Source organism: Suricata suricatta, chromosome 11 (assembly GCF_006229205.1).
Source record: "Suricata suricatta isolate VVHF042 chromosome 11, meerkat_22Aug2017_6uvM2_HiC, whole genome shotgun sequence".
NCBI lineage: Eukaryota > Metazoa > Chordata > Mammalia > Carnivora > Herpestidae > Suricata > Suricata suricatta.
The window spans coordinates 3,767,433-3,780,042 of record NC_043710.1 but is presented as its reverse complement, the minus strand read 5'-3'; the positions used below and the strand labels follow the sequence as shown (position 1 = coordinate 3,780,042).

The 12,610-nt window shown below is 64.6% G+C and overlaps 1 protein-coding gene across 3 annotated transcripts; it reads right to left on the bottom strand.

Annotated features, from left to right (window-relative positions):
- Positions 1 to 704: 704 nt before the first annotated feature.
- On the bottom strand, positions 705 to 9,091 carry MRGPRF (MAS related GPR family member F). Of its 3 annotated transcripts, none has more exons than XM_029915269.1 (3): positions 8,780 to 9,091; positions 5,883 to 5,996; positions 705 to 2,518 (listed from the first exon to the last, which is right to left on the bottom strand). In XM_029915269.1, exons 2-3 carry the CDS (start codon positions 5,928 to 5,930, stop codon positions 1,532 to 1,534), a joined length of 1,035 nt encoding a protein of 344 aa, XP_029771129.1. In that variant the 5' UTR covers positions 5,931 to 5,996; positions 8,780 to 9,091; the 3' UTR covers positions 705 to 1,531. The 3 variants fall into 3 exon arrangements, with proteins under 3 accessions (XP_029771129.1, XP_029771130.1, XP_029771128.1); XM_029915270.1 differs by lacking the exon at positions 8,780 to 9,091 and adding an exon at positions 8,079 to 8,157; XM_029915268.1 differs by lacking the exon at positions 8,780 to 9,091 and adding an exon at positions 6,351 to 6,476.
- Positions 9,092 to 12,610: the final 3,519 nt, after the last annotated feature.

Here is a 12,610-nt window from a genome sequence, read left to right as displayed (position 1 = left end):
GTGTCTCCCTTGGCCGCCTGCCCCCTCCCCCTGATCCCCGCATCCCCCCACGATCTGCACCACCTGGTGCCTCTGCCCCGTCTCCCCTGGGCCCGAGCAGCGAGCAGCTTCCCCCCAGAGCCTCCCTGAAACAGCGCTGGGGTCCCGGGCTGGACGCCTGGGGCCCCTTCAGGCACTGGCTGGAGGCCGGGGGGCGGGCAGGGAGCCTCTGGCCCGGCTCTCATGGAGCCGACCCCTGGGAGGGGCTCCAGCCTGCTGCTGGGTGGTGCCACCCCGCACTCCCGCCCTAAAGGGTTTGGGACAGAGGGGGCGGCCTTCCACACAGGCAGCAACAGGTGTGGCAGCAGCCGCCCCGGGGAGCCCCTGTGCGGACACACTGTGCGCCTGACAGGCAGGGGCTGCAGTAGCCGGCTCAGGCCTGGCACTGACCAGGGAGCATGAGAAGGGTTTCCAAGGGGAGCGGAAGCACCAGGAACAGGTGAGAGAGGGCACGAGAGGACATTGTGGCCGACCAAAGTCCCTTCTGGCAGAGGGGTGGATGCCCCACCAGAAGAGAGCACCCCAGAGGTGTAGACAGTCTAGCTGGGGCGGAAGCATGAGAGCTGGGGGGCAGAGCGGGGTGGGAGGGGGCCCAGCATGGCAAGCTGCCGCCTGGGCCGTGGCTGCAGAACCAGAGCGCAGACAGGACAGAGGGCGGGGCCTTGCTCAGTGCACGATATAAAACGTTTATTGATATACATTTGCTGTCTTCTGTAAAACTTGCATTGGCTGCCCCGGGGTCCCTGTGCTTGGAGCTGGGCGGGGGAGGCCGGGTGGAGCCAGCGCCCCCTTCCGGGTGGGGGCTGGAGCCCAGAGACCCCTGGACAGGCTGCCGAGCCTGGAGGACCAGGCGCACACCAACAGGGACTCCGGAGGCGGCCTGGGGGGCTGCATGGAGTCAGAGAATGGCGTGACCGGCCCACGGTGGCCAGAGCTCCGTTCCTGCCGTGACTAGAACGCCCCCTTCCATGAAAGTCACCAAAGGATCCGTGGAGGGGGCTGGGGCGTTGTGTGCAGAAAGACAACTCCAGGCAGGTTAGCCAGAACCTCCTTGCAGGTAGCGTCCTGCGTCCAGGTCGGCTCGCCGACGCTGCTTGGATCGGATGGAATGCAGAGACCGGGTCCCTAGCGGGCGCAGCTCCTGACCCCAGGGGCCACCGTGCCAGCTGTGTCGTCCTCAAGGAGGCCGAGGCAAAGGGGCAGGACATGGACGGGCCTGGTGACCCCCGCCTCCCCTCTCCTGCCCTAGGCCTCTGGGCACCGAGGAGAATGTCTGGGGGGGTCTGTCGGGGCCACGGGGCCTGTGTGCAGGTGGCTTCTCAGTCTCCCGGCGGCCCCTGAGCCTCCGGCGCACGGAGAAGGACGCACGAGGGCAGGAAGTGACTTTTCTCCTTGCACTTGGGCCTTGGGCACCGGGGCAGCGGCCGAGCTCCTGTCCCGCGGCTGAAGTCTCCAGAGGCCATGCCCCTGCCTCCCTTGGGGTGCTGGCCGCTCAGGAGGTGTTCCCAGGGGGGCACTGCATCTCCATGGTGACCGTGTTGGGCGTGCCGCCACCCCCCTCCCCCAGCTCGGCGCCGTCTCGCAGCACCCGCTGGAAGACCACCCGGAGCGGCTCCCAGAGCCGCTGCGACTTGTCCCTCCCGGCCAGGAAGTAGATGGCCGGCTTGGCGCTGCTGTTGATGCAGATGCACAGGTCGGTGACGTACTCGGGGAAGGGGGCCGGGATCTGGAAGACCCAGAAGAGGAACCAGTCGATCCCCAAGTAGATGGAGGACACGAGGAACACGGACACCACGGCCAGGACGACGTGGCTGAGCTTCGCGGAGCGCGGGCGCCGCCGGGCCCGGCACTCCTCGTGCAGGACCAGCCCGAGGCAGGGCAGCACCATGAGCGGGCAGAAGACCAGGAAGAGCAGGACGCCCAGGAAGGTGTCCATGTGCCCGCAGGCGGTGCCCGTGGACTCTCGGTGGCCCAGGAACACGCAGAAGTAGTTGTGGAGGGTGGTGACCAGGAGCGACAGGGTCCAGAGCAGGGCGCACACCACGGCCGACAGGCGCCGGGGCCGGCGGCGCCAGAACCAGGCGGGGAAGACGGCCGCGGCGCAGCGCTCCGAGCTGACGGCCGGCAGGAGGCTCACGCCGGCGAGGAACGCGCAGAGCCCCAGGACCCGGCACACGGCGCGCGCGTAGTCGGCCAGCGGGCCCAGGAAGCCCCCCGTGTTCAGGACGGAGAACACGGCCTTGCTGAAGAGGTAGCCGACGTCCGCGCCGGCCAAGTGCAGGAAGTAGACGGAGAAGGGGCTCCTCTTGATGGCGAAGCCGAAGAACCACAGGACCAGCCCGTTGCCCACGAGGCCGCCCAGACAGATGAGCAGGAAGATGTAGTTCATGACGGCCGGCGGGGGCAGCGCGCTGATCTGCTCCATGGTCAGGAAGCCGCGGCTGTGGGGCTCCGGCGCCGGGCTCACGCCGGGACACATCTGTGCGGGTGCGGAGGGGGACACCTGTGACGCCGGCCGGGCCTTCCCCCCACCCCTGCACCTGCAGCCGCTGGTCCTGGCTAGGGGCTTGCTGAGCCCCGGGCTCCGCAGCACCGAAGCAGCTACAACTAGAGCAGGAGCCGAGCCCGCTCCCGCCCGGTGCCACCACGCAGCGAGCAGCCCAGGCGGGTGACAGGGGTGACATCAGTCCCTAAGAAAGGCACCAGATAGCCCACCTGTCAGAACGGACCCTGGGCAACAAGCATCCTTGTCATGAGAGAGTAAAGAAAACCCGAGGGACCTTTCCGGATCGAAGGAGAACGCAGAGCCACGGGCGAAAGCACCGCACGGAGCCCGGATTTCACAGCGGCTCTAGCGGCTGCTGGGGAGGGTGAGTGGGGAGACAGGGGACGTGTGGATGGACTGCGTGGCCTGGACTTGCGCCAATGCAGAATTTTCTGAATGGGGAGATGCGCCGTGGCTCTGTCCTGGAATGTGTCTAAGGGGACGGGGTGTGCGGGGACAGGGGCCCTGGTGGCTGCAACTTACTTTCCAACGGTTCTGGTGAAGAGTCTACACAAGAAGTATAGGGGAAAAGCTCGAGTGGTAAGCGGCTAGCGGTGGCCTGGTGAAGGGCGAACCGCCCGCACGGGCTGTTCCTGCCATTTTCTGTACACTTGCCATTTTTCACACCAAAACATGAAAATATTTAAACAAATAGAATAGTTGGGGGTGTCTGGGTGGCTCAGTCGGTTGAGCATCTGACTCTCGGTTTCAGCTCGGGTCAGGATCTCACGGTTCCTGATCTCGAGCCCCACGTGCGGAGCCTGCCTGGGATTCCCCCTCCCTCCCTCGTTCTCTGCCCTTCCCCCACTCAGCGCAGGTGCTGGCTCATGCACGCACGCTGTCTCTCAATATATAAATACATAAAAATAAAGTGATAAAATAATTGGGGGCGTCTGGGCGGCTCAGTTGGTTGAGTGTCTGACTCTCCGTTTCGGCTCAGGTCAGGATCTCACGGGGTGTGTGAGTTCGAGCCCCAAGTCGGGCTCTGCGCTGGCAGCCGGGAGCCTGCTTGGGTTCCTGTCTCTGCCCCTCCCCTGCTCGCACGCCCATGATCCAGCGCACTCGAGCGTGCTCCCTCTTTCTCTAAAAAAATAAACAAAGTTAAAAATAAAATAAGTGATTGTAAAAAGTGGACCCTGGCCCTAACCGGAGCAGAGCTGTGTCCCATAAAGGGATCAGAGAGGCCTGGCGACTCAGAGACGGTCCCCAGAGGGGCCAGGGTGACGCTGGGTTTCTGGGTCACGAGGGAGCTGGACGCGGGCCAGGGAGTCCCCGGGGAGGGGGAGACACTGGGGGCCGCAGCTATTTCTGAGGCTCTGGGGAAGCACTGACTCTTGGACAATGTGCGGCTGCCTGAGTGCCCGCTGGGTCTGGGCTGGGGATAAATAAATGCACAGGTGGCCCGGGTGTGACTCCGGGGGGAGGGGGGCCGCAGACCGGAGAGCGAGGAGCTCAGGCTTCAGGCAGACCTGGGCAAGGTGGGCCGCGCTCCAGCTGGTGGTGCTGGGAGTCAGGTCTGGGGCGCGGGGACAGGACTGTGGGCCGGGTGGCCCGTCACCCTTTCTTTCCCTAGAGAAGCCGGAGCTCTGGACTGGACTGTGGACTCCCCTGAGCTTTACATGTTTGCATTTAAAGAAACATCGTGTGGGCCAAACACAGCACGTCCACAGGCTGGATTCATTCTCAGGCTGTCATTTTGACCTCTGGTTCCAAGTGATAAGGCTGCCCAGAGCGGGTCACTGCCTTCTCTCAGCCCGGGGAAGATATCACTCCCCCTTCCCACAGAGCCTGAACCTGACCTTCGACCCCAGCCCCCCCCCCCCCGACCCCGTATAACGCTGCGTCTCCTCAGTCCCCGCCGCTCATGACTCTCCCCACAAGAAAACAAACAGAAAGGTTCTCGGGGCTGGAACATTCTGCCACCTTCCAGATGGCCCCCAGCTCTGCCAGAAAGCCGGGGCCTGATACCCCGGAACAGAGGGGGGCCCTTCTGTCTTGGCTCCGGTCAAGGGGAATCTGCAAGCAGGAACTGGAGGGCATTGGCCAAACTTTGGGGGAGACTGTGAGGTCAGGGTAAGCACTTTAAGGGGGTCCTAGTCACCACGCACCATCCTCTAGGTAATTTATTGGCTCAGGATCTCTGTCTGTGAACCACCAAGTCCCTTGGCTTGCCCCCCCTCCCATCAGCCCTTCCTGTCGGTGGCTTTGACCTCGCCAGGCCATGCATGGAGCAGCCCCCCACCCCCGCCCCCCAGCTGGGGCCCCAGACCCAGAACCCGTAAGACCCGGTGCCCAGACAAGCCCACACAGAGGGGTCACTCAGAGCTTCTCCAGGCTGGAAAAAGTCTGCAATCCCCCCTCGGAGTCAGAGGGAGGGCCGGGTGAGTCACTGGGCGTGTAGTTGCCGTCCCCAGCCACAACCCGCCTTGTAAAATGCCTGCCCCCCTCCCCTCGCCCTCCCTCCCGGGCTGTTTTTCTCTGGAGATTTCTGGAGACTCCTCCCCAGCCAGTCCCATCACTGCTGCTCCCCCGTGGCCACTCTGGGAGGCGGCTAAGGGACACGGGCCCTGGGCAGGACTCCAGGCTCTGCTCAGACCTCGGGGCTCATCCTAGTCTAGTTACAGGCCTGTCGCAAACCTCAGTCTCCTCGAACGTGGGTGAGGTCGTACTAGGTAAACTCGAGGGGGCCCCTCCAACTCGGAGATTGTTTTGCTTGGGATTTAGAAGGGAATTCCGGAGTTTTCGGGGACTTCAGAGAGCTGCGGGGCTGGGAAGGGAAGAAAGGGCGGGTTGGCCGGATGCGTTGTCAGAGTCTCGGCCCCGGTGGGTGCCTGGACCACCAGACCCTGGCCTCGCAGCGTGGCCCAGAGCAGGCGGTGCTCCGGGGGGCACAGGACGTCAGTGCCACCTTGCCTCCCACCAGTGCCAGCTTCTCAGGGCCTCCCGGCAGGGCCTGGCTGCAGGAAATAGCCGACCACCCCATCTCCACGGGGAGGAGCGAGAACAAGGCCGGCCAAGGTGGGAATAGCTCACGGGGGCTGCATGGGGCGGGATGGGGGCTTCAGTTCCCCGTGCCTGCCTCGCGGCTGAGGACACCGGAGACCTGTGGGGCCTGGTGACCAGCGCCAGCCACATGGTCCAGAGGGCCTGCCGCCCGCCTGGTCACCCTTTGACAGAGGATGGGCCTGGGCGGCAGAAGCAGGGGGAGGTCCTGGGCTCCGTCTGCCTCTCCCACCACGCCAGCCCGCCAGCGCCCGGACCCCCGGTGCCGCCCCCTCTGCCGCCCGGCAGCACTTACCCTGTTCCCGCCCCCCGGAGGGGCCTCCCACGAACAGTTTCCCACCATCTCCGGGCCTGGTGAGTCAGGATTTCTTGCGGCTCTGCTCACGGCTCCCGGGCCCGCACACTTCCCCTGGCAAAGACACATAGGTCACGTGAGGGCAGCAGGGTCCCCTGCCAGCCCAGAAAGTCCCTCTACTTTCCGGGTCCCTGTCCCCAGGCCCCAGGGGCTCTCGCCTTAGAGGGAAAGGCTGACAAGCCAGCACGCGGCCGTGTGGGAGGCACAGAGGTGGCCCTGCTGAGCACGGGACAGGCCACAGCCGGAAGGGCTGCCCCCTCCTGCCTGGGCTCCTGGTTCACCCCATCACGAGACCCTAGATACTCACTGCTGCTTGCGGGGGAGAAGCCCCACCCCTCCCCCCCTTCTTGTCTGATCTGTGAGATTTCTGGGACCACACGGCTTCTGGGGATGTACATTTATACCCACACACATTTCCAGGGCACCTCCTCTGTGCCGGCCCATGGTGGTGGCACAGGGGTTCCTGGCTGTCGGTGCCAGCCGGCCAACGGCCACCACCCCTTTCGGTCTTCAACACCAGCTAGGAAGCAGGAAGCATTATTCCCCCGTGAGGGGCACTCTGCCCCGGAGGTGAGGTTCTCTGCCCGTGACGCGACAACAGCAGCACCCACTGCCGTTTCGGAGATTTTGAGCATCACTGAGACTAGAGGGGCGGGAGCAGCTGGAGGGAGCCAGCCAGGACGGCACCGGGGGCCTCTCCGCTCCGGGCTGCACCGAGCCGGGACCTGGGAGCGGTGACTGCCCCGGGAGGGCGCATCCCTGTCCGAGGGAGACGGCTCCGCGCTGGCCAGGCAGAGCTCCATTGGTGCGGTGCTCAGGACATCGGCGCCACCTTGCCTCTCACCAGCCTGCTCCTTCTTCAAATGGACCCCTGTCCCCCAACCTGAGCTCTGCTCCAGCATGCAAGCCCCTGTCCCTCCCCCTGCGCAGGTGGGGAAACTGAGGCTGGGCCGCAGGCCGCTGGCACCGTGTTGCATAGAGGACGTGTGGAGGGAATGCTCCACTGCTGCCCGCGGCCTCCCCCGGAATTCCTTCCCTGACGCAGCAGGCCCCGCGCTCCGGGGCGGGGGAGGGGCCGAGGCAGGCGCGCCGTCATTGGCTGGGAAGGGGGGCCGTCAGGGTGCCTCCTGCGCCCTCCTTAATTCTGGGCCCTTCTGAGCCCCGGCGCTGGAGGGTGGGGCCAGGGTGCAGGGAACCGCGTTAGCACCAGACCCCTGGCCCACCGGCAGCCTGGCTCCCTTCCCGGCCCCGCCACCCACAGCGCCTTTCCGCCCCGGGCCCTGGGACACCGCGGCTGTGCGTGCTGTGAGTGCGCGCATGTGGCCCAGCAGGTGCGGCCCAGCGCGGCCTGGTACCATTGCGTCCTGGCACTCACGCCCCAGGTGGCTGCACCTGGGCGGGAGCCCCTGTGCTGGACAGTAAGTGGGCGGGTCCGCGTGCGGGTGCTGCGTGCACTGCGGTGAGCAGGTGCTGCGGGCATGGGTCTATGGTGCCGCATTCCCTCCATACGTCTCTGGACTCCAGTCCCGCCACTGTCCCCACTGCCTGCGCCCGGTCTCATACTTATGTGCACCCTGGGCTTTCCTCCCCTGCCTGCGACCCCATCGCTAGCGGTCTCTCCTGAGTCCTTCCTGGTCCCCTTCGCTCCCGTCCAATACTCCCACCTGGCCGGCCTGCTCACACACCACCCTCGGTCTGGGCCCTCTCGGCTGTCCTGAACTCAAGCCTCGCCCTTGCCCCTCAGCCAAGCTAGGCCCCCAGTACACAGGTGCCCCCCAAGGGCAGCCAGCTGGGCCTGCCCCTGATGCCCGGCTGGCACCGGGACGGTAGGCAAGGCCCCCGGCTCACCTCTGCCGATCGTGCCCACGTGTGGCCACCCCTAGTGCGGTTCCGAGCTCTTGTCCTGCCCCTGCCGCCACGGGTGGGCTGAAGAGCTTTGTGCTCATGCAGGGATGGAGAAGCCCAGTGGACCCCAGGGGGCGAGGAGAAGACACGTGCGGGACAGGGGTGAATGCCGTGCTCCTCACACGTTCTTGGGGTGGGACCTGAACCTGCTTCTGCCACAGTGGACAAAAACGCTGTCAGCTCAGTGCACCCCTGACCAGGCACAAGGCCCCGTGGGGCTCCGGCACCCACCTGTCTGCTTCCTCTCCTCTCAGCCCAGCCCTCAGCTCGCTGGCGACAGGGCGAGGCGGCCCCCCGGGAGGCCTAGGTGGGCGCAATCAGACTCCACTTTCCTGACCGTCTTCCCAGCTCCGCTCCTGGCCGCCCCCACTGCCCCCCGCCCTCCAGCTCACGCCTGGATTGAAAAGGCTGATCTGGGGGCTCAAGAGCCCACAGCATGCCAGGTGCCATCTGTCCGGGAGAAGGCGGGAGGCGGCTGCCTGGCCTCCCGTGCCCGAACTCGCCGCCCCGCCAACAGTGTGCGGGCCGGGCCACAAGCGCCTGGGAACAGTGGGAGTCCTCTCCCCACACTTGGGACGCTGCCGGCTGGGTGTTCCCTTCCCGCTCTTCCAGAAAGCGGACTTGGATGGCTGTCGACAGTGGGGGCAGGGCCAGAGTGGGAGCCCCAACCCCCAAGGAGGACAGAGCAGAGGTTGGAAGCGTGGGGGTCAGGCCCTGCCAGGATGCGGAGCCCTGCTACCCCGGAGCGGGGACGTCAGAGCCCCGGGAGCATGCCGGAGGCGGCTCTGGAGTGTCAGGGTTCCAGCTTGGAGCCACGTGACTTCTGGGGGCCCTGACTGTGCCCACCTCAGTCTCCCTCCCCGCCCGTCTCCTCCCTGCAGCTCAGGTTCCCAGAACTCCCAGCCCTGGGCCCGGGGCCCCCGCAGAGTTACCTGCCGCTGCCCAGATCCTCGGAGGTCTGTCCTTCCTGGAGCAGGATGCCCGCCTCCGGCCGCTGACCCGCCAGGGCAGCTGGCCAGCCCAGAGCGCTGCCCGGAGCCTCGGAGAACGGAGCCCCGAGCCGAGGACAGCCCTGCTCGCCCGCCTCCTGGAGGAGATGGCTTTGGGAGCAGAACCCGCCCCGAACCCAATTCCAGGCCCAGAGGGAGGGGGAAGGGGAGGAGGAGGGGAGGAGGGGCCGAGCCGGGGCTGGGATGAGGCTTCGGGAAGGAATGCCCCGCGCGGGAGCCCCCCCCCCACCCCAAGCCTCACTGGGAGCTCATTTCCCTGCCTGGTGACGTCACGTTGGCCCGAGCACTGCTGCAGGAGTCCAGCTGTTAATGTCCCTCGCGCCCTTGCAGCGCCGCTGGGCTGCCCCGGAGAACAGCCCCGGCCTGTCCACTTGCTCGGTGCCTTCCTTCGGTTCCCACTGGGCATTTCGGGGCGCTCAGGCCCACCCGGGGCAGGTCCCCACCCAGTGGTTTACACGCGCTCCTGGGCTGATACAGAGAAGCCAGGAGGTAGCCAGGCCAGACTACGCGAGGAGGTGGTGCAGGCACTTCTGAGAGGTGGACTTGCTGCAGGACAGCGGTGCCACCCAGGTGTGACCCCACCCCCTCCCACCTGGAGTCTGCCCAGGGCCCTTTGCCGGCCTATGGAGCCAGGAATTCCCTTTCTCCAGCCCTAATAACAATCAGATGTCGCAAGTGGAAAATCACGGCGCTCGCCCTGGGGGGTGGGGGCTGGCGGGCGGGCTGTGCGTGCCTGCTGTGGGGGGGGCGGGAGGATGAGTCAGCTTCCCCCCTACCCTGCCAGCCCCCTTGGGGTCCAGGGGCGGCGAGCCAAAGCCGGAGGGGGGTGCAGCAGCCCCGGGGGTGACCGTGAGGACGGGGGTGGAGAGGGGCGGCTCCGCGGGAGCCACCAGGGAGGACGCACCCCTGCCGCGGCCAACTTTCTCATGACCCCGGGGAGCCCAAGGGAATTCCCATCAGGGCTTTCTCTGTGGGAGTAAATGGTGCCCAGATTGGGGGCGGGGTGGGCATCCCGAAGAGAATGCAGAAATAGAGCTGCCTTTGCACCTGCCCTGGGAGCCAAAGGCCTCCTAGCGGAGCCTGATGTCCCTGCTGAGTGCAAACCTCGGTGGGGGGGGGGGGGGCTTGGACTGTGCCTGGCACGGCCCAGACCACAGGGCCTTCTGGGCCTTCGTTTTTAAGGAGGGGGTGAGGACAAGGGCTCTAGGATGCTGAAGCTCATGGCCACGCCCGAGGGAGAGGGAGAGAGAGAGAGGCTGGCAGGGAGCAGGCAGTGGGGCTGACCCTCCCCTCCTCTCCGGGGCAGGCCAGCTGGGGCCCAGCTGGGCTGCTTGTTTACATGGGGAGGCCAGGGGGAGGCGGGTGGAGGCCGGGGGAGGCCGGATCCAGACAAGTTCCAAGTGTAATTGCATTTGGACACTTAAAAGGAATTGTGTGAAGTGGACAGCAGCTCCGAAGCCTTATTTGGTCTGGAAATTTGTTTCTTTCAGAACAAATGAGAGGTGCTCCGAAATGGGGGTGGCGTCCTTCACCTGGGCTTTCTGGGCTCCCCGGCCAGTGTCCCCACCTAGAGCATGGGGTCGGGGCCGTGGGGGGGCAGGTCGGAGGCTGGGCTCCTGCAGGGACAGGGAGGGAGCCCCCGCCCTGGGCTGGCCCTCGGCCTACCACTGCCTCCGGCTCTGTGTGTGGGCTGGGAGCCATTCATTCATTCATTCATTCATGCCCGGGCTCCCTCCACAGGGCTTAGGACCCGGTGCCGAGGTGACAAGGCCACATCTGTCCCTCACATCCTGTCCTCGTGCCCTGAACCTCCACCAGGCCATCCTCCCAGTAGAATGGAACTTTATTTTTCATTGTCCCCGGCCCCAGGCCATGGGCGCAGGCTGGGAACCTCCTCCGCTCGGGCTTCCTGGGGGCAGGAGGGAGGGCTGGCAGGGCTAGCTCCTGACAGGTCCCTTCTGGGGCCCACAATTGCCCTGCTGTTGCTGGATGATGGGCGGGGTGTGGACCAGCCCCCCTGTGGCCCCTCGGAGCCCGCAAGGCCGCATGGCCCCCCAGGAAGTGCTCTGTGATTGCTGGTATTCACTGGGCGCATGCCGAGCTGGGCGCTGTGCCCCGAGCTGGTGAACAGGACCCTGGAAGTCAAGCGGGGGCAGGCCAGAATCAGATGAGCCAAGCACACGTAAAGCCACACCTGAGCGGGAGGTCAGGGAGATCAGGAGGGCTTCTCTGAGGAGGTGACGATGGAGCCCACGGAAAGTTGGGCAGGGGTGACTCTGGAGAGAAGGAGAAGGAAGGCGTCCCCAGCAGAGGAGACGGGCACGAGCAAAGGCACTGGGGCAAGGGGACGTGCCGCACAGGTGGATGAGACCCAGCCAGGCGGCTCTGACCGGCCCCTCCGGGCCCTCCTTGTGCTGCCCTCCCTTTTTGCCGCCATTTATGCCACGTGCTCAGGGGACAGGTGCAGGGGCGACAGTGACAACCACGTCTGCGCCTTCCTGTGTCTTGTGAGTCAGGTTCAAGCTCAGTTCCATCATCCAATCCTACAACATCCCCCGTTTCACAGATTTCATTCAACACTGCTCCGTGCCAGGCGCTGTTCTAGGCTCTGGGAATCCACTGCCTGCAAGGCGCCCAGATTCAAGAAATGAGGAAACTGAGGCCCAAGGAGTGACTGTGTGTTTCCCTTGGACACCTGCACCCCCCACCTTCCCGCAGGACTTGAACTGGGGGCTGGGGCCGCTTCCTCTCTGCACCCCCAGCGCTGGGCACAGAGACGTTGAGATATGGGGAGAGGTCCAGAGCCCCGGGATCTAGTCCTGGTTTGCCTCTGACGAACCAAGGGAAACTGAGCCTCAGTGTCCCAAGCTGTACTCCACAGGGCGGGCGGGGGGCTCGGTGATACTTCTGTGGCATGCAGCAGGCGCCTCTTTCAGTCCGGCTCCGGGAGGCTGGTCAGATCTGTTTCACACACCAAACACTTCTTTAACGTGTGCAGTCGCTTTAGTATCGTCACAGACTTAGACAGGCGTCACCTGAATCTCATTAGGAAACATTTTGTCGCCCCCAAAAGAAATCCTGTACCCGAGCAGTCACTCTGCATCCCCCTCTCTGGCCCCTAGTGCCCACGGATCCACTGTGTGTCTCCCTGCATTTGCCTGTTCTGACATTGGATGGAAATGGAATCATGTACTTAGTGGCCTTTTGTGTCCATTTCTTCCACTTGGTACAAAGTCTTCAGGGTTTGTCCGTGTTGCGGTATGTGCCGGTACTCCCTCCCTTTTTGTGGGGATAGGCTGGTGCCTTAGGGCCTTCTGGTCCAGGCCATGTTCTCTTCCACTTGGCTAAGATCCTCCAGGAGACAAGGCAAATGTGGGCGTGGCCTGGGTCTCCCAGTTTAATCCCTTTGCCATTTTGGCTTCAGCTCTGTAGAAGGCCTATCTGGTTTTCCTGATGGGCAAGGGTGAGTAGAAACCCCTCCTCTACTCTCCCCTGTCTCCAGCTAGACTGGACCATCCGTAATGCAAAGTACATCTTGGGAATCTATGAAGAAGCCTACATTCTCCGTCCTGCATGAGGGAGATGGTTCACTCCTTCCTTCCTTCCTTCATTCATTCATTCATACAGCCATACAGCCATGTATCCATCCACCATCCATCTACCATCCATCCATCCATCCATCCATCCAACCACCCATCCAACTATCCACCATCCATCCATCCATCTGTCCATCCATCCATCCATCCATCCATC